At 34.8% G+C, this 22727-nt stretch overlaps 1 protein-coding gene across 1 annotated transcript; it reads right to left on the bottom strand.

Moving 5' to 3' along the window:
- Nucleotides 1-7236: 7236 nt before the first annotated feature.
- Nucleotides 7237-21654, bottom strand: LOC129801477 (uncharacterized). Its single transcript, XM_055846575.1, has 4 exons — nucleotides 21285-21654; nucleotides 20835-21195; nucleotides 13895-14341; nucleotides 7237-9213 (listed from the first exon to the last, which is right to left on the bottom strand). Exons 2-4 carry the CDS (start codon nucleotides 21076-21078, stop codon nucleotides 7514-7516), a joined length of 2391 nt encoding a protein of 796 aa, XP_055702550.1. The 5' UTR covers nucleotides 21079-21195; nucleotides 21285-21654; the 3' UTR covers nucleotides 7237-7513.
- Nucleotides 21655-22727: the final 1073 nt, after the last annotated feature.

Below are 22727 nucleotides of genomic sequence, written 5' to 3'. Positions count from 1 at the left end.
TATAATTTTTACGTACACTCACAGTCTATATTTTTTCACTTTCTTGTTTCTATATAGTGATTTTTTTCTCATTATTTTACTTACTATAAAAACTACATTTTGTCTCCTCAAATTAAATAGAACAACTATATAATTCGTATTACTTCCTATCTCATCGAGTTTAAACAGTTTCTGTCCCGAAACATGTTCTCGTTTACCTTCTTTCATTTACAATTGGTTTTTTTTTGTAAGATTTTCCATTGTCATTCACAATGTCTCTGGTCATTTGATACAAAAAAAAAATGTGACACTTTTGTTGTGATAAAAAAAGAGACTAAAAATAAAATTGAAAGGTTTAATTTTTTATGCTGAATTTGTCTTCAATATTAGGTAAGTATGATATTATTAAATGAATGTCCCAGAATTCACTTTTAAATCCTCAAACTTTGTAATAATTACATGAAACTTTCTTTTTCTAATTTGAGTTCAACTGGTTTGCAAAAAAGTGACAAGTATTTGAAATTTATGATATTTCGTCATATTTTTAAAGATTAAGGGCAGAATCACATTGACAGTAAAATGCTCACCGTCACCGTCAAAGCTCTCACCGTATTTCGTTGATTTACGCATTTTCATTGTAATTTTTACGCAAATTCTCAATTACCGTGTTACATTATCTCATACTCGGTGGCACTAGGTGAAAATAATATAAGAAAATTGAAGAAATAAAACGAAAATGCGATAAACGGTGAGCAAAAAAAACTGTACGAAAAACTTAGCAAAAAAATCCTACAGTTTTTCTTATTGCTTACCGTTTATCGCATTTTCGCTTTATTTATTCAATTTTCTTATACTATTTTCACCTAGTGCCACCGAGTATGAGACAAGGTAATATCGTAATGGAAAATTTGCGTAAGAATTGAAATGAAAATGCGTAAATCAACGAAATACGGTGAGGGCTTTGACGGTGACGGTGAGCATTTTACTGTCAATGTGATTCTGCCCTAAATAGATCAAACAGTGAGTAAGGAAGATGTGGGGCACCTTTAAAATAGGGCTTTCTTGTCCTATTTTTAAATGAGATTGGAACTTTTTATGAATAGCTTTACAAACCAATTATAAAGCTAAACTGACGTCCTGGGACTTGGATTAACTAATTACACTCAGTCCCGGGGTTATGCACATTTTCAGGACTGAAAAAAAAAACGCGCGAAATGGCATTATGCATCGAGAAAATTTGCCTACCCGCAGGGGCTTTCTTTTGAATAAATCGGCCGTAGAACGAATTTCGCGCGGAGTAAAAGTAGTCAAAACAAAAGGATTCAACGGATTCAACTGTTTAATAGAAATGCATTAACAAACAGCACTTTTTGGCCAGAGTTCTTCGATAAATGGTTAGAATATTTAAAAATTTGACCTTAATAAAAGAAATTAAGGATTTATTCTGAAAAATTAGCAAAATGTTTTCATATTTTCCGCGTCGCAAAATAGTATGCATTCAGGCGTATTTCAAAAATGATTTCATAAGTTGACTCCCAATGGTAGGCAAACTTACATAATTGTATGTGCATAATTCCGTCAGGTGCATAATCCCGAAGTGTTTAATGCCGGGACTGAGAAAAAAATATTTTGTAAAATTGTTCGTAAATGTTTGTGAATTCCTATGGGGGAGTTACGAAATGCTCGTGAATCGTATAACCCAAGAACAAGTTCGTAAAATTTTGTACTTTTCTCACAAACATTGTTCGTAAAATGATCATTTGACGAACATTTTTTGTACTTTTACAAACATTTGTTCGTAAATTGTTTGCCTGGCAAAAATTTACGAACAAATGATAAAATTTTACGAAGACTTTTTTGTGTGTTTACGAACATTTACGAACAAATGTTTGTAAAAGTACAAAAAATGTTCGTCAAATGATCATTTTACGAACAATGTTTGCGAAAAAGTAAATTTTACGAACTTGTTTGTGGGTTATGATTCACGAGTATTTCGTAAGTCCTCCATGGGATGTCACAAACATTTACGAACAATTTTACAAAATATTTTTTTCTGTGTAGGAATTTGGAGCTTAATACTCCCCATTCCTCAGTCAAACCAGGAGGGCAATTCTATAACGCTCTGGCAATGCCGTATGACAAATTGGGTTCGAATCTTAGGAGAGCTTTTTCGAAAATGCGATTCTGTAGCCGTGACATTGCCATTTCAGCTCACGTGGCATTCTCAGAAGTCACATATTTGAGATTTCTGGCAATTCAAATGAGAATGAATTTTGTTAAACAAATCAACCAAGACGTACTGTATTTTCATAAAATCATCAAGTAAATGGATTTCATTAAAAATTCAATGAATTGCATTTTCGGCATTTTCGAACTCATATGATATGACAAAAAAGCTCGAATGGCATTGTCAGGTTTCGAACTCACGCGTGATAATGCTACGAAAATTACAGAATTCCCCCACAGGAGTGATTTCCTCTCCCCACGAACACCTTGTTGCGGTACTGAGTACTATTTAAGAATTTGCGGGGTGTGCGAGTTAATTTCTCTCGGCCACTAAAGAGCTCGCGGGTGCGAGTGAGTTTCAAAAATTGGCCCTCTGTTTCAGAAAGGGGAACTCAGCGAGCACAGTTAGCTGAAAAAAGCAGCATTTTCAGCATATTTTTACTGAGACGATATTAGGGGGAAGTGGGGCACCTTTGAAAGTGGGGCACCTTTGAAATTGGGATTTTTCTCCTATGTTTAAGTAGAACTGAGCCATATTATAATGTAATTTAGTTTCTCAATCTGTTCGTGCAACTAAATCATATCACGATAAGGCTCAATTTTATTTTAAGGTGAAAAATCCCAATTACAAAGGTGCCCCACTTCCCCCTACTAACTTCCAGAACCAAATGGTGCAAAGTCTCTTTCTCAGATTCTACAAGTTATTTGCATCATTTGCAAAACTTTCTGACATTTTAGGCTGAATTCTGCTATCCTTAAAAAGATACTCGCGAGAAAGTGCCATTTCCAGATATTTGGTTAGCATTTTCTGTTCAACATATCTTAAAATATGCACCATTTCTTTAATGCATTCCTTACCATGGTATTACACATCATACGCAAATTGAGTTATTTTAAATAATTTATTCCTGGGAAATTGTTATCTGAATTGCTGTCGAGAATAGATTTTTAGTAACATTAGTCCTTCAATTACTTGGAAAAAAGCCTGATAGAAATGGAAATACATTTTGTTGTTCTTTTCTCGCTTCACGGAAAGTCATGCAAAATTTTTGCTCAAAATTGCGAATGGAAAATTCGACATCCCGTCGAATTTGTTCAAATTGACCTTCATCCTCTTTCCTAATTTGAATTCTGATTGCCAATTTGTTTCCCTGGATAGGGTTACTCTATCTTAATCAACAGAGTTTGTAATAAATTAATGTAAAGAATTTAAATTCAGTGACCGTTAACCCTTAAAGGACAATTGGATCACCGGTGACCCAAAAATAAATTTTTCCTACGGCCGTCTCAAGGTATGTTTTGCTCTAAAAAGTCAGAAAAAGATTTTTTCTGACCCTCTCGTCCTTAAAGGGTTAAGACGTGTGTTTGACAGGAGCTCCCCGTGCCCATATGATAGATTTTTTTCTTTTCAAAAAAATCATCTATTAATCTGTAAGAAACTAATTCCAAAATATGAACATTCTATCTCAAGTATTTGTAATGTTTCTAATACAGTGACTGAATGGGTTAAACTGGAGGGTAATGGCCTCGACACACTAGAATAAATTTATGTCCATATTGAAACAAACTGCCAACGCTTGCGACAATAGGGATGTCCGGAAGTCGTCGGGAAGTAACAATCACTCAGGGAAACACATCAACTATCTCCAGAGCTTTCGAATCGGTCTCCAAGCCTTCATCAGTGGCTGGAGTCAAAAGTGTTTTGATCAAGATTAAGAGGGAACAAGGGCACTATTTTTACGCTGTCTGTTCCCTATGTCTGTCTGTTGTAATCCTGACCAAAACCTTGAACGAGTCTCAGAAAAAAATTGCGAGACTTGAGTGAGTTGTTAAAAATTGTAATTTAATTAAAAGTGTTCCTTCTTTTTGCTCCAGCCACAGATAAAGTCTTGAAGACCGAGCCGAAATCTCTGGAGATAGTTGATATGCTTCCCTGAATGATTGTTTCTTCCCGATAACTTCCGGATTTCTTTGTTGTCGACTGTAACTTTACGCTGGTTTATGCCTACTATGAAAATTTTTTAAATAAGGGAGACCGTGGCAGAATTAGCCACAGATAGAATTAGACAATGGGCTGTTAGGGGGAAGTGGGGTACCTTTGAAATTGGGATTTTTCACCTATTTTTAAGTAAAATTGAGCCTTATCGTGATATAATTTAGCTGGACAAACAGATTGAGAAACTAAATAACATTATAAATAGCTCAGTTTCACATAAAAATAGAAGAAAAATCCCAATTTCAACGGTGCCGCACTTCCCCCTATAATTGTCATTAGAATGAATATTGAGTTAATTACTATTTATTCAGAGTATTCAACTCTTTCCCTATTCATTGAAATTTCTTTCGATATGATTAAAACACGTTTTCCATAAATTATTGTCAAAGGAAAATTTCATTTGGTGGCTAATTTTGCCCCGGTCTCCCTTATGGGCATAAAATTGTCTAGTGTGCAAAACCCATAAAATGTTGCATTTTTATATTATTATCCTTCTTGAACCTTTTATTACAAAAATATTCCTGATTTAGAGCAAATTCTATGAAAAATCTTCAAATTGTTAATATCTTGGATAGTTATAAGCATCTCCGGGAACTTCTTGGAATTATTTAAAAAGAAAAAAAGAGAAATCTGACGTATTGGAAACTTGAGATTATGGTTTCAGAATTGCAAATCTTGAAATCCACTCGGTTTGTGTCTTGGCTTTCAAGATTCCAGTAGGGGAATTCTGTAACAGTATGACAATGTTATATGACAAATTTAAGAATTTTTATTAAGTAAATTCGGAAAAAATAATTGAAAATCATACATATATCAGTTACTAAAAGCTTCATAGAGCTTCTTGCAATGGATATTCGAGGATTATTGGTCTTTAATGTTGTCCTATTCTCAAATTTATCATGAAAATTTGTCTTGACATTGTCATATTGGTACAGAATTCACCTACAGACCATTCCACAGGGTTTATATTATGTTCTTCATTTGGTGATTTAAAAATACCAAAATACAGTGGTGTAAATAAGTATAATTCCACTTATTAATCCTTAAAGAAACTCAACAAAAAAAAGAAATGTCGAAAAAAATTCACACGTAGACCATAACGTCCTTTCATGCCAACATAAAAAAATCGACATTTTGGTTTTTTATTCTAAGTATTTTTAGAAATATAATAGAATTTTGTTTTTTTTTTAGTGTGGAAATAAGTATAATTCCACTCAATAAATTGAGCGCTTCCATTTTCTAAAGTTTTGCATTAATTTTTACCGAAATATCGTGGGAAAAATGTCTAACGAACAAAAATAAGGGAAAAATTAAAGTCTTGGTGGGGATAGATCTTAGGAACTAAGAAAAATGACTAGGCTCTATCAGATAATTGTCAAATTTGTCAATATATTCACCATACATGTCACTTAAGGTACTCTAAGGGTCAAAAACCTTCAGTTATTAGAGGCCAAAAGAGCTTTTTGCCTCTAACAGTGGTGCTTTTCAGTGGAAAAAAGAACTTTTACACCGAAATTTGATTGTAAAACGATGCTTTCTGTTTAGTCTGGTTATGTCCTGATGCTTTTGTCTCAAAATGGCATTCGTTAGTGACTTTGGGTCATCGTCGCATAAAAACTAAAAATTATTACAAAAAAGGCTTTTAACAGTTTATTCAACATGACATGTTTTACGCTATTTCAAAGTTTTAAAGTTATTTTTTTGCACAAAAATGAATGAAAGATCTTGTTTTTACTCGGAAAAACTAATGGTTTCGTTATGGTCTGCGTATGATTTTTTTTGACATTTTTTTGTTGAATTTCTTTAAGGATTAATGGGTGGAATTATACTTATTTCCACCACTGTATTTAAATTTTCTAGTTCTTGATCTTGATCTCAGAATTGAGACTGATGTTTATGAAAAAAGCACAAACTTTTACGAACTTGTTTTGTGGGTTAGGGTAAGATGGGGTAATTCAGAATCATGTCTATTTTGGAATATTGAGATTTTCTCACTGTTTCAGATGATTAAAAAGTTAAAGAAAACCACCAAGAAGAGTAAGACTTTACATTTGAAAGCATTTCTTCGTTTTTTTTTTCCTTTTGTCATCTAAAACTGTTAGGAAATCCCAAAATTACAAATTAGACATGGTTCCAAATTACCCTATCCTACCCTATACGATTTACGATCATTTCTTAAGTCTCCAGTAGGAATTCACAAACATTTCCTAAATATTTTTTTACTGTATTTTAAATTACATTATGATAAGGGCCTTTTCAGACCTGAGGATTAGCCGAGAGACGGCTTAGCGTAATTATATTAGAAATAATGGTTAAACTATTCCCATCATTTTCCACTAAGTCGTCTCTCGGCTTAAGTCGTAAGTGTGTCTAGGGCATAACGGCGTTATCATACTTGCACATTAAAATTTTAATGTGATTCACATTAATTGTCGCTTGTGAGCGTCCAAATATGGTATTTGTGTCTTTGAGTCGCTTAATATTTGGGGTTTTTCTATTTATTGATAAAGAAGTGGACTTGGCCTGCAAAAATAAGTTTAAATTTACCTAAAGCATAAATATTTTTCACATTAAAAAATTAAAGAGAAAATCACATTAATTTTTCGCATTAATGCTATAAATCAATTTATATCAAATTTTGCGGGCCAAGTCTGCCTTTTTATCTAAAAATAGATCAAATTGTGAATATAAAATGATTCAAACACACAAATTACACATTTGGACTCTCACCAGCGACAATTAATGTGAATCACATTAAAATTTTAATGTGCAAGTGTGATAACACAGTAAGACTAAGTTCCATTTAAAAATAGATGAAAAATCCTATTTCAAAGGTGCCCCAGCTTCCCCTATTTTTTAATATAACTCGCATCCAAAATCACCTAAAAATTCTGTTTGCAAGACTCAAAATCCCTTCATGAACTTTCATGAAAAATAATGCTAAATATAAATTTTGTTAATATTGTTTTTGTTGAATGCTTAATTTTCAAAGATAAAAAATAAATGAAAAAATACTGAAGTAAAAAAAAATCACATTGACACGTGAAAAAAATTCATGCATATTTTACTAAAATTGCTGTACAATATCAAAAAAAAAAACTACAAATAAATTTATAATAGAAAACAGTAATTTTTACAATATTTTGCAATTCTAATGTGAATTCTGATACACTTTGCATTTGTAACAATTTATCGCCAGATGTTAAAAAATTAATTTTTTTTTTCTATAATTTTTTTGCTCACTATCTTTTTTTTTTCTTAAGTCTCCTGCGTTGAGGTTCTCTGTACAATTTCTCCACTTTTTATTTTTTTTTAGACTTTTATTCTTTCCCCGGGAAAGTTCACTTTATCTAGGTAAGTTGTGTGCTTAGCTGTACTACTCCCAACTCCACTTCGTCCACTGAGAAGACTCGCCACGGTGCCCACACTCGTGCTTATGGTACTTTGTCCAGGTGTCGTGGCCATACTGGTGGACGACATATTGGCAAGGAGGGCTTTGCGGAAGTTACAGAAGCGCCTGGACAGGATACTTCCACCTCCAATACGACGCAATTTCATGCAATTTATCTGGCACGGACGTGGAATTGTACTGTGCCAGGTATCTATATCCGGAAACTCCTCAATGGACTCCTGGGCAGTTTCTTGTTCCTCACTCTTAACACCAGACCGTCGGAGCAGATGAAGTTTTGAACGCTGCAAATCCCTCCTTGCCCGATTGGACAGTGTAAAGAGACCAGAATCAGGATGAAGAGCCGGAGGTGGTTGAGTCATCTCAGTGATACCATCATCTTGACACGGAACACTCCCACTCAAATTCATCACGCTAATCATCGACAGCGGCACTGCCACGGTGAGTTGTTGTTCAGATGCTTGACTAATGTGCTGCAGGGATATATCCGGAGCTTCCATTGAAGCAACATTGGTCACCGTCGAAGCTGCTGGAGGCACTTGTGCCATCTGTGCACTTGCAATGGACGACACATCAAAGATATCTGAACGTGACTTTTGCTTCTGAACACTTCGAGGACTCTCATGATCCAGATGTTGCCTTTTTGCTTTACTAAGGATACTGACCGTATGCTCGCGCTTTAACTTATTCAGTGTCACCGAACAATCAGTTAATTTGATGGGAATCTTCGAGTCCTCACCATCGACAGGATCTGGTTCCTCTGTTGGATGTCTCAGTGGTGATTCTGTCGGTGGATGTCCACAACTTGAATTAGAACTCGATGCCCCACTGAGACTCTTGCGTTCGATGTCAAAGCTCGACGAGGAATTACTTGAATCGGCATCCGGTTGAACACCACTAACATTCGTACGAGATCTAGCAGCCCGGGAATTTCTATGTTCCAGCAGAAGTTTATCAAAGGGCACACTTCTACCGCCCACTTGACGTCTCAGTGACAATGCATGCGATTTGCACGTGAGAGTCCTAGTGCACGGCTTTCCTGACTCCACTGGCACACCACAATGACGATCAGGATCATATTCACGATCCTTGGCACCCGGTTGTCTTCCACGACCTCGTCCAGTAGCTCCTTTTCTTGGTGGCACCGATGCCTTGGCCGAATTACTAATCAAGTTATCAGACTGCAGGAGACTATCCATTGATTCAAGGCTATCTGTATGTGGTGGAGCTGTGGTACCCTTTGAGGGACTGGTACCATGTTGAAGAATTGGCAGTCCACTGGACATGCAGGCAGTAGCAGTCATTGGAGGTTTTAACTGATTATCCAGGCACACAGTGGACACTTCTTCAGAAGCACTTGCATTAGTATCTTGACGCTGTGAATTTGCCCAAGACTTCCCATCTGTCAAAGCCACTTGAACATCACCAGATGAATCCGTGGCATGACTATTCATATGGGCCTGAAGTGCCTGAGGCTTCACGACACTCCCACAGAAATGGCATACCACAGCTGTATAGCGATCTGAGTCTGAGCTGCCATAAATTGCCAAATCTGTCCCATCCAGACGCATCGTATCTTCCGCGGTTGTAGTCCGATCGACAGCTGAAAAGTTTATACAGGTACATATTACGGGGCAATTTCAGTTATTTAGGGTAAGTGTGCATAATTCCGGCCAGCTTGCAATTTCGGCCACCTTTTTTGTTCCTTGAATTTCCATGAATTTTTAGTTTTTACATACTCTAGAGATTATACAATGCAAAAGAATAACAAAAAATGCAGCTTCGACAAACGAGATGACGTGAAAAAGGCATTGGAAGAATTCCCGAAGGGCAAGGAACTATGAGAATGAAGGTGGCCGAAATAGGGTACCAAAGCTGTGTATATTTTTATTCATTTTAAAATGTATTGAGAATGATTTTAGAGTAAATAAAGACGGTAAACTCTTTACAAGGTTCCAAGCAACACTCTTTCAGAAGAAAGAATAAAAAAAAATCAATTTGTATTTAAAATATTACATTTCAAACTTGAGACTTTGACGCTCAAACTCATTTACCGGTTCACAACCGGTTAGAACCGATTCCGATTTATAAATCAGATCGTTCAAACTAGGTACCCATCAACGATAGAGTTCTCTGTTCGACGTGCCGCGACGGTGACGGCCTCCCAAAAGGTTCAGAAAGTGGTGGCCATCAAAGAGAACTATATTGCTTAAACCGTGTTAGCTTTTTCCCAGCCCGTAAAGATTTATATTGTACCGAACCCTGTTCCGAACGCATTTGCTGAACGGTGTTCAAACAGGGAACTTTCGTTGCTGGGTAAGGAACAATTGATTTTCAGACAAAAATTACTTATCGGTTCATAACCGATTAAAATCGGTTCAGGCTTGTCTGGAATTCAAAGGCCTTTTCAACCAACCCAAATATGACTCAATTCGGTTGACAAATACGCTCTCTAGAGCCTTTTTAACCTTTGTCCTTGAAAACTGGAGGTAATGTCGATCTAACCAAACTCTAAAACAACATCCAAAAATGACAAAAAATTCACAGAAATCTTTTTCGAACTAGCCCCGAAAAACATGATTTTCGAAGGGAAGTGGAGGTGTTGAATAAAAATGAGGAGAATATACAGTGGCGGCCAATAAAATAGAATCACTCGTTAAAACTTGAGTTTTTTTTTACTTTTGGTAACTTTTTTCAAGTATGATTAAAAAAAATAATTTAGAAATGTCAAAGTAATTGCCTTACGTCGAGAAAGTACAGTACTGGCCGCAAAAGGTCTGTATTTTTACTCAGAATGCGTCAATAATGATGTTCTGCTGGGACAAAAAAAAGAATCACTTTCATTTATAGTCATAAACTGAAATTCATTTCGAGTATTTCAAAAATAACAAAATTTTAGTGTAATGCCAGTAATTATTTAGTGTCTTGACAATTAATTTTCCATGATTGGATAAAGGAAACTATGAGAAATTGGAGAAAATGTAGAACTTTCTTGCTAGAGGCTCGATTAGATTTTTGAGGCTACGAAAGCATGGAATGATCGTCAAAGTCCATAGCTGACCACAGTAAATTACGAAAATCAATAATCCATAACACAATATAGTGTATACGTAAACATAAGACTCGACATTTTGACTACCACCGGTTCCACGAGTCAATCGTATTAAGAAAACAATAACAATTCAGGATTTTCGAATTGTTCAATGTCGTAAAATCAATCTAGCATTTCATCGGAAGGTATTCTATGGAACAAATAAAATTGAAAAGGTCCCCAAGTAAGTCCTAGCAAGAAAGTTCTACATTTTCTCCAATTTCTCATACTATCATTTATCCAAACTTGAAAAATTAATTGTCAAGACACTAAATAATTACAGGCATTACACTAAAATTTTGTTATTTTGAAATACTCGAAATGAATTTCAGTTTATGACTATAAATGAAAGTGATTCTATTTTTTTTGTCCCAACAGAATATCACTTTTGACATATTCTGTGTAAAAATACAGACCTTTTCCGGCCAGTACTGTACTTTTTCGACGTAAGACAATTACTTCAACACTTCTAAATTAATTTTTTTTTTAATATACTTGAAAAAAGTTACCAAAAGTTAAAAAAAAACTCAAGTTTTAACGATTGATTCTATTTTATTGGCCGCCACTGTAAGTGATTGGGGTTTAAATGGGGGTAATGCGATACACAGTTTCTTCATTCTGCTTAATCCCGATGTTCAAATTCAAGCAGACTAGATACCTGGTAGGACCCCGATACACTTAGGTGAATGATAAAATGTTAGATAGGGGACTCTCTGGTGATGGCCAGTGGATATGAAGTCACTTCACAAAGAAAAACACTTTTTTTCAATCTTGCCCAAAGCTTTCGGGCCTAGATATGGACCTTCTTCAGTGGTCGACTAAACTATGTTTTTCGTAGTCGACCACTGAAGAAGGTCCATATGCAGGACCGAAAGCTCTGGACTAGATTGAAAGTGTTTTTTTTTCTTTGTGAAATGATTTCAAATCCACTGGCCATCACCGGAGAGCCCCTATCTATATATATAACGCCAGTTTCTTCATCCAACCATAAAATGTTATGTAACCAACGTTACGCTTCCAATAAAAAAAAATAACAAAAAATAAATAAATAACCGGTTAATAATAAATAATTAAAATATACTTCATTAAATATAAAACAATTCTTTGAATGAATAAAGCATCTAATCTATAAATTTAAACATTAATTCCGTGTTCCGGGACCCCTTTTATAACTTAAAATCGAAGCTATGAAGTTAGAGCAACGAAATAAGTCATTTATAGGACTTTTTCTGAAAACTAATTTCTATTGATCACATTTGGTCTATTTTCTGTAATTCAGTTTATTCTTTCATCCAATGTTCCGATCCTGGATGGAATTTCCTTTAGGGCGTAAAAAATCTGATATTCTTAAGGAAACATTGGGAGCACTACTTTTTGAGTCTGCCATTGGTGACTTAATGGAAAGTCTCAAAAGAATAATTGGTAAAATGTTGTGTTCCCGATAATTCCTTGATAAGTGTGTTCTTCCAGATTTTTGATGACCTGAAAAAAGGGGTGGCAAAGCGTCCTAGGCTTTGCGAAGTGCTAGAACTAGTGACTTAGATGCTGTTCGTCAAAAGTACTTTCGCATCATTTACAGTTTACCGGTTCTCAACCGATTTAAACCGATTTTTATATCACTCGAAAGATCCCAAAAAATATTTTTTTAAGAATACAGTCAATTTCCTCAAATTTGAACGACGGTTGAGTTCAAAATGTGAAATTTGAGGTTATATGAAGAAAATTTTGCGTGCAGTCTGAATTAGAACTATTTTTCTCTGGTGTTACCTCAATATTATCGTATTATATTAACTTCCGCAACAAATTCCATTTATTTCACAATATATTACTTAAATATTAACAATAAATTACATTGATATATTCTCTAAAATTATATTTCTTCAATTTGGGAAAGTGAATTTCACATGAATTCCGTTACGTTTTTGAAAATAATGTTCAAATTTGAGGAACTCTACTGTAATAAAATTTATTTTCGGACAAAAATTACTTATCGGTTCATAACCGGTCCATTACTGGTTCACAACCGATTTGAACGGATTTATAAATCACTCAAAACATTGCCCAAAATAACTTAGGATTGAATTGAATTTCGAATAAAAATTGGTTATCGTTTATGAATCGTTTCAGAACCGATTGGAACCAGTACAGTTTTGTCGCAAATTCCAAGACCTTTCCAACGAATTCAAATATGACCCCATTCGCCTGATACGGTGGCAGCCAAAATCCCGAAAGCCAAAATCCCGAAAACCAAAATCCCGAATTTTCAAAATCCTGAAAGGGATGAAATTATATGGAGGAAAATATTTTGAATAATTTCCTAAGACACAGAAGATTTCCTTTTGGCTCCAGCAAGCACGGGTACAATCGTGAGAGTAGCTGTGATACTTTTAAGAATTCGGGATTTTGGCCCATTCGGGATTTTGGCTTTCGGGATTTTGGCGTTCAGGATTTTGACCGGGACCCGCCTGATAAATGCGTTCTGTAGAGCCTTTTTTAAACATTTGACCTTGAAGACTGATATTAGGAATGATTCAACTATATTTTTATGTATGTTCAATTGTTCGCCTGGGTAAACTCGAAAACATATCCAAAAATGAAAAAAATCGCACGAAGCGTTATCGAGAAATTCCAAAAGAAACATGGTTTTTGAGGGGAAGTGGAGGGGTGGGGGGAAAACGAGGGGCATGTTAACGATCCTTGGTTCGACTTATGGGGGGCCCCCTTAGGTCCCAAGTCGCTATCTCTAACCGTTTGACCTCTAGAGCTGGCAACAGCCGGACGAACAGACGGACAAACAGCGTGACCACATTTCTCAGAAATCATCGGAAACGCGAAGATTTGTTGAGAAAAGTGGTCTTCGGGGGGTGAAAGGTGGAAATTGGGGGATTTGAAAAAATCGAAGGATTATATACTGCTCCTTCCATGGAGTTCAAGCAATAAAATTCTATCCAGAATCAGAACGTTGGCTGATAAAATAAATTGAAGAACAGAAAATAATTCAAACTCACGTCTTGACTTGAACTGTATTATTCCACAGTCAAGAACCAGAAGTGAATTACAATTAGACTCTTTAAATTTTCTCTTTCTTTAAATGAAAATATTAAGAGACTTAAAGTATTTATAAAGGAGGTAAAAGTAGTGACAAAAGATTTTGTAAAATGAAATAGTGTCCAAATATTCTTAAAAATCTTACCTTGGCGTTCTGAGTTTTGCAGTTGATCGGCATTTTTGAGAAATGTTGTCCATTTTTGCCCTCTGAATGAAAACAGACTTCCTGGATCACGAGCCTCGAGTTCGTCCAGGAAGGCCGAAGCGGTGGTACTTTTGGGACACTTGTTCGTTGATGGTGGCTTGAGTTTTTTGTCCAAACTAACATCCTCCACACCACTCGTCAGTGTGTCTGGATGGTTGTCTGTCCAGGTTTTTGCATCAGCCCAAACAGCTTGAAGGACAGTCGCAGCTGAAGGATCCGAAGAGTGTCGCTTAATGTGTGACTTAAAAGCCTGTGGCTTCACGACGGTGCCACAGTAGTCACACACTACAGCTGTAAAACGATCAGTTTCTGGACAAACACCATAGATAGACATTTCTTTACTGTCCAGACGCATCACACTCCCACCTGCATCATCACGATCATCAACTAGAGTAGAGCAATAAAAAAAATGCATCACATTTCTTGTTGGTATCTTATTTTCTTATTAAGGACAACAATATTAAGAAAAATTAAAAAGAAAATGATGCGATTTTGACTTTAGAAAAAATCTCTTAAAAGTTTTCTATCTCAAAAAATTCATTATTCACAGAAATGTGTTTAATCAGAATTAGGGTAAATGTCCTAATTCAAAACTATTTCCAAACGCTTTAACTTTGACAGAAGATTCAAGACAATAAGTTCATATTTTTTCGGAAGAGAATTACATAAATTTGCTCCTTGACTCTTCTAGAATGTTACTGTTTAGTGAAAATTCTTTAGATGTAATTTGAAAACTTCTTAAATACAAGAAAAATACGCGAGTATAAAATGCTTCTATTGGAAACATATTAATCCAAATGGAGACAAGGGTAAGTTTCTAATTGGAGACAAACAGTGTTAGTGAAACCGCGACGAAAGGCTTCCAAAACCTTGTTGAGTTGCTCTTGAGTGCAGGATTTGTTCTTATTCTGATTCTTTTCTCCTTTCCCATCTAAAACAATAGGAAAGTCTCTCTAAAAAAATCATATTTCCAGGGTTTCCTATTGAAGTATTTGCACACACTTCAGAAAAACCCTTTTTGTTCACGAAATAGGTAATTATTTCATATGAAAACTTAGCACTTAATTTAACTAAAATTATCCAGAAATATGACATAAATGTTAAACAAAACGAATAAACAACAGTCACCTCATTGTGTTTTTCAATGGAAAACATGGTCGATCGATGAAAAATTCGAGGTTGAAAAGGTACACTTTTAATTTTTCTGAGAAATTAACAACTTAAAATTTGTGAATATGAATGCATTTTCGCTTTATTTGGAGCAAAATTAACTAAATAATGAAACTGTGGTACAGAAAATATATAAATATAATAATTTAGTCCTGTATTTATCATGAAAGCAATGACGTTTCCATTTGGAGAGGCGAAAAATTTCCATTTGGAGCAGTTTTTGAATTAGCTCAATTTACCCTAATTTAATTTTTTTTTTAATATTTTTAATACTTAGACTTTAGATTTTGTTTTTTACTTCCTTGTCGTTTCAAGGGAATTTAATTATTTTTCTTTTGGTAAAATTCTTGTTAAAAAATATTGATTTTTGACTGAGTAATTGCAAAGAGATGGAGACCATGCGAAGATTAAAAGTTGATAATCATTTCGAGAATCCAAATGCGAGTTATGCTGAGATCGCGAAATTGATCGGGAAGTGTGCCACTCTACCGTTCGGAAAATTATAATTCGGTTCTAGAAAATCAAAACTGGAACTCAGAATTCAGGAGGAAGTGCCCAAAAGCCTTAGATTCAAGCCTGGGACGTTTTCTAGAGACATCTCAATCTTTTCGTGCAAGATGTTGGCAAAAAGACGGGAATACATTGGAGTTTGGTCCATAAAATCAAGAAGAGGAATGATTTGATAACCTACAAAGCTCAGGCTGCTTCCCATCGGATCGACAAATAGCGTAAAAGTGCTAAAATTAATGTAAACTCAACGATAATTTTTTCAGTGGATTCCAAAGCTGTGGGAAAGGTGTTCAAGTTCAATCCGTCCTGCACCCCGGAAGATTGAGAAATACTGGGAAATTATGATGACAAATCTCAGGAAGAAGGGTCAGACAGCTGAAAACTTGCGGGATTTTGAGAGGAAGTAGATGAAAGATGTCCGAGACTATATGGGGACGGGTTTGCCATGTCAAGTCCCTAATGATGGCAGTTAAGAAAAAGGTATGAGATTTTGTTGAGAAACCATTGAATTAAAAAAAAAAAACTAAAAATCTAGAAATATCCCAATAAAAATATTTTTATTTTTTGACAAATAGATTTCGTCATATTTTGCTTCAAAATCTGAATATAATTAAATTAAATTTTTCATTTTTCGAAACATAACTTGGTACAGGAATACCAGGGACATTTTTAAACGCTAAAAAAGGTCTAAAAAAGATTGCTTCATCGCTAGCAATCATTTTTAAAGTGAAGCAGCAAATTGAACTAAATCCGCATCATATAGCTGCAGACATGTAGTCCCTGAGACGCACAGAGGAAGTGTTCATAATTTGGGACAGACGGCTTGTAATTTTGGACACTTTGAGAAAAAAGGTAGATAGGGTAAGTGTGCCAAATTTCGGCAGAGTTGCATGCAAGCGCCAAAGTCCCAAGTTTGAAATGTAATATTTTTAATAGAAATTGAATTATTTTATTACTTCTTCTTCAGGAATGTTCGTTCACTGGAACTTTGCAGACAGTTTATCATCTTTATTTTCTCTAAAATCATATTTAGTACATTTCAAAATGAATAAAAATGTAGACATAGCATTGGTGGCCTATTCCGACCACCTTCATTCTTATAATTCCTTCTCCCTCCGGAATTCTACCAATGTCTTTTTCAAGTCATCTTGTTCGTCGATGCGACATTTTTTGTTATTCTTTTGCATAGTATTATCTGTAGAGTATGCAAAAACTGAAAATTCATGGAAATTCGACGAACAAAAAATGTGGCCGGAATTGCAAGCTGGCCGGAATTTGGCACACTTACCCTACTAACATTGATTAAGATTTAATGAATATATTGTATTCCAGCTAAATATTCTTTTTAGAAGATATTTACACTAAATTCGTTCAATTTTGAATATAGTTTGAATTAGAATTGCTTTGTGGAAATTTCAATGTTGCAGTCCTAATTTAAATATGGTGAAACATTAATAAATTTTCTTCGATATTTTTTGAAAAATAATTTTTAATCTTTAATTTTATTTAAATTTTAATAAAAAATATAATTTAAAGTTCGAAAACTTATAACACGGGCAAACGGATCGTCTTCCGGCCTTCGACGAACAGCCCCCTCTCCCCACGTAAATCCATATTTTCTTGGATAGTCTGTTTTTCTTTTCGCTCACCCACCTCCTTCCCCTCCAAAACTATGTTTTTTTGGTTTAATTCGAAAATGCCTCCTAGATTTTTTTTCATTTTCGAATATGTTCAGGAGGTTGTCGTCTTTAGACATCTATGTGCGAAAAGCATTTCGATATCGAATTTTTGAAATTCAAAGTTTAATCACTTTGCAGGACCTATATTTTTCAGTCAATTTAATTTTTTTGAAAGATCTTGAAATTTCCAACCCGGATGCATCGGATTTATTCAGTAATGTACCCGTAAATGATCTTAGGTACCTTTCTCGGATTTTCTTTTTAGCTGAGATTCTGTACAATCTATTTCTCTGTATGCTTAGCTTAATACTCATCCTAAAATATTCTAAAATTTCCTTTTCTTAAGCAATTCCTTATTTCGAAATGGGGTTTTAAATCTCTGAATTAATTTAATCAGTAGGGAAGACTGAGGCAAAATTAGTTACGAATGATATTAGAAATTCGGATGTTATAAGTTTGCATTAGAAGGAATAATGAGGAAACCATGATTTAAACGAAGTAAACACACGTCCCTCCCTAGTCTTTAAAATATTTATAAACTATATACAAACATTTTTTGTGTCTCATATAGTGAAGCGGTATGTACCAAAAAATCACATGAAAAAAATATTAAGTGATATTATTATTATGCATTACGTTAATCAACGTTAACAGCGATTTGTTCATTAGCTCCATGTAAAAAATTTACAATTTTTTCAGAAGCTTGCGATTGAACTTATGTTTCTTAGTTCGGACAGTTTTTTTTTTGCTTTAGGGCAGAATCACATTGACAGTAAAATGTTCATCGTATTTCGTTAATTTACGCATTTTCATTGCAATTCTTACGCAAATATCAGAGCAGCAGCATTTGTACTGTCTTTTTTTCATTTAATTTCTGCATTGCATTGTAAATTAATTATTCAAATTGAGCATCTTGTGGATGTGTGGTATATACAACCTGAAAAAGAGTTTTCCACCGTTATCACTCTGGAGTAGATTGGTAACCAACGCTAAGACGGCGGTGGCCGCAGAAAAATATTTGCAATGTAATGAATGATGCGAAATCTCCAAAAACATTGATGACAATAAATCTATGTATCTATCTATATTCCATTACCATATTACCTTATCTCATACTCGGTGGCACTAGGTGAAAATATTTTAAGAAATAAAATGAAAATTCGATTAACGGTGAGCAAGAAAAAAACTATAAGAGAAATTAAGCGTACAGTTTTTTTGCTCACCGTTTATCGCATTTTCGTTTTATTTCTTCAATTTTTTTTAATATTATTTTCACCTAGTGCCGCCGAGTATGAGATAAGGTAATACAGTAATTGATAATTTCCGTAAGAATTGCAATGAAAATGCGTAAATTAATGAAATACGGTGAGCCTACGGCGAACATTTTATTGTCAATGTGATTCTGCCCTTATTTCTCAAAATACTATAATAATTTTTTTAAGTAATTTTTGGTGAAAATTACTTGTAGTGTGTAAACGCAATAAAGCAACAAAGACGCATTAGCTCTACAAATGAAATGTAATGGAATAGTTTTAAAAAGTTCCGGAAGGAAAAGGAAATAGGGGAATTTATGCGTATTTGGAGTGTAGAAGCCAACAATACTCAATAAATTATATGGAAAGTTTCCAGGCTCCATGATTTCTTCTCATAAACAGGACTTATTAAGTTAGTTTTCGAAATGGACGAGAATGGGCTTCCTATTACAATAGACGAGGTGTCCAAAATTACAAGCAAAGTGTCCAAAATTACATTCCAATGAATTTTAGTATTTTTTTTTAAATTTTTTTTAAACGTAATTAAGTTTAACTTTAGAAAAGGCAAAGGCTAAAAACAACTTTTCAAGGTTCCAAACACTTTTGAAAAAAAAAAATTAAACACTTCAATTTTTATTGAACTTTTTCACTTCAAACTTATGGCGACAGGGTGTCTACACATTGTAAGCAGTTTTCGTCAAAAATTGCTCTTTTGGAAGGAAATCGTCCGCACTGTTGTAGGGAGAAACTTCAAAATTCTGTCAAAAGTGCGATTTTTGACGAAAATTGCGCCCAATGTGTAGAGATATTTATACACTATCAGCTATTTTCGTCCAAAATTGCCTTTTTTCAAAAAATGTTGACGTTTCTGCCTAGAATAATAGGGGAAATTTTCTTAATAAAAGCATATTTTTTAATGGTCCTAGTGGGTAGAGGCCTTTAGAACATTGGTGCTTATTGCACCATGTTCCAAATTATGAGCACAAGATTTCATCGATCCTCAAAAAAACAATCGATAGAGTCAATGAGTAACGAGTATCCTCGCTTTCATGTTAAAGGCTAGTTGCAGAATATTGCTATTCCTGATGACAATAAATTTCCAATTGAGCAATCAATGAGTAAACGATTGTATCTATCTGAAGGATCTGACGGAATGGTCATGCGATTACTTCACTGAGAAAAAAAGAGGGTGCGATTAACATTTTTTCCTCATAAATTTAACACTTTTTAGGTGTAAAAATATATCAACATTTTTTAATGTTAATTTTACACCTTTCTAAGGGTAAAATTAACATGAAAAAGGATAACTTTAACCCCTAATACACTTAAAAAGCATAATATTTACACCGATTTCGGATCAATAATGCAGGGTAAAATTAACATTTCCGGAATGTTATTTTAACTTTTTCGGATTTCTCTCAGTGTTGGACATTCGAATAATCACCGGAAGTGAAGGTCCTTCGAAATGAAAACATAATTTGAATTTTAACAAAAACTATGCTTTATCTTTTAAGTGGAATGATTAAAAAATTGCATTTTTAAGTTTTTGTGTAACTTATGAATATTGCCTTGTCCATCAATTAAAAAATAGTATTTTTACTTTAAAAAGGAACGAAAACATGTTTTTAATTAGGGCAATTAAGTAAAAGAGATTTAAATGATAGTTGAAAACGCTGATAGACAATTTCGTCTGCATTCTGTTTGAAGTCAGACGAAGACATGGTAACTTCAACCCCTAAACTTTATTACTGGTTCTTAATATTTTTTGAAAGATCATTAAAATCCCTTATTTGAAAATTATTATAATGCAATTGGTCTATTTTTGGTTACCTGCCGCTAGGGTTTTTTTTCTTTCTTTCCAATCTTGGTCATAGAAAAATAATTGAGGCCAAAATGGTGTCATTAAAATTTAATAAATTTCGCTTTAGAACATTTGGTTATCAGGAGAAAAAATATTATCCTTTCTTAACTTAGTGTGAAATAATATAGCTAGACAATTAATTAAGAATTTAATGAAAAAAAATACAATTGTGATATTTAAAATTACCAATTTATACTGAGCAAGTATTGCCATGCATTTTTCTGAGTGTAATGAGAATCAGGAAGAATTTATCCCGAGATCAACAAAAATAGTAACTTTTTTCGTGCATTTTTGAAGGATTTTACCCAAAATACAGTTTAAATAGCAATATATAAACGAAAATTCTGATTTGAAAAGTAAATAAGGAAATTTTTGACAAATTTGTGTAGGTACTGCCATAATCCTACCTCTTCGCTCTGGATCTCGCAATGAGTCGGCATTCTCGAGAAAGGAGCTCCATTTCTGTCCTTTAAACGCATGCAATGTTCCCGATGTTGTTCTGGTCCCCGTGGCTCGTCCCTCAGGCGGACCAGCGCCCCGGATTGAAGGGGCCACGGAGGCACGGACTTTGCGTACCATTGGCAGGAGTGTTGATGAACCAGGGCTGGGACTGGAAGAAGGAATGGCAGTGGTCTGTGTCATTCCGTACATCACGTCCGGAGCCTCTCAGTTCCTGTGAGGGGGGTCACAATTTGGGACTGCGGAGGACAAAGTGTGCGTGTGTGTGTGGCCTTCTCGCCAATTCCGCCAACGACACTGCTGTGTGATCTACAAGAGAGTGTCGAAAAGAATTTTGTTGGTATACATTGGAAGATTCAACAGCACATCTCAGACTCAGATTCCCATCTTCAATATACCTATAACACCCAGGCGAAGGAGAAGGCTGTACTGTATATCTGGAATACCTCAGAATCAGCAAATATCCACAAAAGATCCCAAATATTGAGCGTTTTCAGTCTCTCTCTCTCACACACACACCCGAACTACACTCGCGAGGAGCGAAGTGTCAACTTTTCATTCGCATTGGCAAACACCCAGGCAACTCCTGGCATTTGTCCGGGATTATGGGGTAAATCACCACCTTTGGCACTCTCCTGAATATGAGGAAGCACACAAGATGGGAAATTTAGGACACAATGGCTCGTGGAAAGACTCCTGGGCGAGAAAAACTCTCGCCTCCATGAAACACACTTGACAACTGCTTCTTGACAAACTGTCAGTGCGACTGAACCATTGGAATGAAAGAGACAACTATCTATGACTTTTATGTCTTTTTCTCTTTATACAGGTATGTTTTTCTGCAATAGATGGCGCTCTAATGTGCCCTATTTAAAAATGATACGTTACGTTTCAAAAAATCCAAATTAACGAATGATAGATTTTTATAAAGAAAACTTTTTATGAGGAAAAAAATAGAAAAAAATATCTGCTGAATTTCTAGATTTGAATTGCGAATTTTAAATATATCTATTTATTTAAATATTTCGTAAAATGAGACTCAATTGAATTATTATTAATTTCAATCATTTCAATCTCTTTTGAAAATATATTAAAAATTTTTGAGTCTCACAAGTTACTTTATGGAAGGTTTAAAAGAAAAAAAATGATCAGTTTTTATAATCACTTTAACTCTTTACATTTAAAAGATAACACTGACTATAAGCTACATTCAAAAACCAGTGATAAGCCCAAATAAGCTTATGGTAGCTGAGATTCTTTACAGGTGACCTCAAAAAGCGTTCAATCCTGGGAGCTTGGAACCCATAATGTGTGAAAATTCGATTGTGAGTTGAATTTACCCCCAAAATTCAACTCACAATCGAATTTTCACGCATTCCGAGTTGCAACGCATTTCGAAGTCACCTGTAAAGAATCTCAGCTACCAGAAGCTTATCTTGGCTTATCACTGGTTATTTTCTATTTTAAATAGCTTGAATGCGGAAGGCCAACAAAAGAAAAAAAGTTCATTGAAATCGGTTAATAAACATTACAGATGGAGTTCGGTTCATTTGGTTTGAATCTTTGGATATAGTAAGGGTCGGGTCGGGGCACAGTGGGTTGGAGTAGAGACAAATGGGATCCACCATTGGAAAGGTCTCAATTTTAGATACGATATACTAAATTTTTGTCGAAATCGCATTATAAACACCGAAAATCCAGTCAGGTCAAGACATTTTTGATTATAGCTCGGATCAGGGAACATCGAGGGATGAGTGCGGCCAACCGTTGGAAAGGTCTCGACCTCAGCTACAACATAATAAAATTTAAAAAAAAACATCGTCTGGTTTTCGAAATATTCA

This window comes from Phlebotomus papatasi, chromosome 2 (assembly GCF_024763615.1).
Source record: "Phlebotomus papatasi isolate M1 chromosome 2, Ppap_2.1, whole genome shotgun sequence".
NCBI lineage: Eukaryota > Metazoa > Arthropoda > Insecta > Diptera > Psychodidae > Phlebotomus > Phlebotomus papatasi.
This window is presented reverse-complemented; position numbering and strand designations above follow the sequence as displayed.

Excerpts from the sequence above, each read along its gene's own strand:
- LOC129801477 (XM_055846575.1), bottom strand. The coding sequence starts at position 21,078 with ATGTACGGAATGACACAGACCACTGCCATTCCTTCTTCCAGTCCCAGC. Across the intron at positions 14,342-20,834 it reads GCGAGATCCAGAGCGAAGAG|TTGATGATCGTGATGATGCA; the intron begins GTAGGATTATGG and ends GCTCTACTCTAG. Across the intron at positions 9,214-13,894 it reads GCAAAACTCAGAACGCCAAG|CTGTCGATCGGACTACAACC; the intron begins GTAAGATTTTTA and ends TAAACTTTTCAG.